At 27.7% G+C, this 1710-nt stretch overlaps 1 protein-coding gene across 1 annotated transcript in view; it reads right to left on the minus strand.

Moving 5' to 3' along the window:
- Positions 1 to 537: 537 nt before the first annotated feature.
- LOC117114769 (multiple epidermal growth factor-like domains protein 6) overlaps positions 538 to 1710 on the minus strand; it is an 8493-nt gene continuing 7320 nt past the window's right edge. Inside the window, exon 6 of the mRNA XM_033258460.1 lies at positions 538 to 823. Within this exon, the coding sequence (XP_033114351.1) occupies positions 668 to 823 (156 nt within the window). The 3' untranslated portion in view covers positions 538 to 667. The remainder of the gene's footprint in view (positions 824 to 1710) is intronic.

The raw sequence follows: 1710 nt of genomic DNA on the forward strand, positions 1-1710 counted from the left end.
TTGCAAAATGTCAACTTTGGGTTATTTTTATTCCTTCTAACGGGTAATCTTGAAAAAAATATTAAAACAAAAAAAGCTTTTTTCCACTGCCCCTTCTATACAATTTCCGGCATGGGAGGACAAACACACAATCTTTTTAGGCCTCATAATAATTGTCATTATCATTATCAATATCATAATATATAATAATTATAATTGCCATTATCATTTTTCATTACCATTATCATTACCATTATAATGGTACCATTACCAACATTATAATTAATAACAATATTTATTATTATTATTATTATTATTATTATTATTATTATTATTATTATCCATTATTATTATCGTCACAATTATTATTATTATTATTATTATTATTATTATTATTATTATTATTATTATCATCATCATCATTATCCTTATCACCATTATCCTTATCATCACCATTATTATATCCACATTTATTATTCACATGAGGCATATCTTTATTATTTTTTTACATAATCGCGTTAAATTTCAAACCTGATCACTATTCAAATATCTATTATAACTTATATATAAGCTGCTAAATGCTAATTTCTAGTTTCATTCTAAAATTAGTTTTATATAGGATTGTTTGTAAAGGCTTTTGATTGGTCGATCAATAGACAGGCGTGTTCCACAGTTATAGTTGTCCAAGTCAATAAACAGTTCTTATGCTGTCTTGGATTATACATCGGAGATGATTGGCATAGCCTGCATCTTGCACTACATTTGTAAGCCAAGTATTGTCCATCCATTGGATCCGATATTCACGAGATTCGGCGCATTTGAATGAGACTTCAACACGAACGCCCTGCGGATGATAATGGCAACTTTTGTAAATTATTTTTAAATTGTTTAATGTTTTCATACATCACACTTCTGTTTGATCATTACCGTAGTAATTATCATTCAGGTGTTTAGTGGTGCTTGCCTTACTTTCATCGTAGATATATCTTTGTTTTTAGTAAAATAGTGTAGTGCCTACATTATAAGGGGGAAATATATCCGTTATATATTGGTACAGTGCTGCACTGTTTAACTATTTAGTATTTACCTGCACCTGCAGGGCCTTAAGGGATGTACTCTTACAAGAGTTTAAGAGAATAATTAATACAAATATATATATATATATATATATATATATATATATATATATGTATATGTATATATATAACAAATATATATATATAACAATTATATAACAAAATTATATAATAATTATTATTATAATAATAATTAAAAACAAAATTAAAATAAATGAAACTTTAATTCTAAAATTATAATTATTTTCTCTCTCTTTGCAGATAATTGAAGATTGTTTAACGATTTAAGGAGAAAATCTATATATAGACCTTTAATTTTAATGCTCATATGCATTGATACCCGAACACGCGACAACTTCATGCACAACCTCATTACCCGCAGCTCTATCCAATTTAAACAGCGGAGCGTCATTGTTCGTTGTCGTCATGTCGCAATAAACTTTAGTTTTTCGTTCCCCAATAAAATATTATAGGTCTATAATAATATTTGGAGGGGAACTTTAAAGTAAATATTATTAGGATTTTAAGTTTTAGTGAATTAACAAATAAAACCACTAATTAAAACCAAATCGAACCTGTAGTTGACTTTTAGTGTAGTCATCATTGTTATTTAGGACCGTCCTGCAGAATCCCACGTGATCAGTACGCATGTGGA

This window comes from Anneissia japonica, unplaced genomic scaffold, assembly GCF_011630105.1.
Source record: "Anneissia japonica isolate Jap-2015-1 unplaced genomic scaffold, ASM1163010v1 scaffold288286_len36004_cov146, whole genome shotgun sequence".
Lineage (NCBI taxonomy): Eukaryota > Metazoa > Echinodermata > Crinoidea > Comatulida > Comatulidae > Anneissia > Anneissia japonica.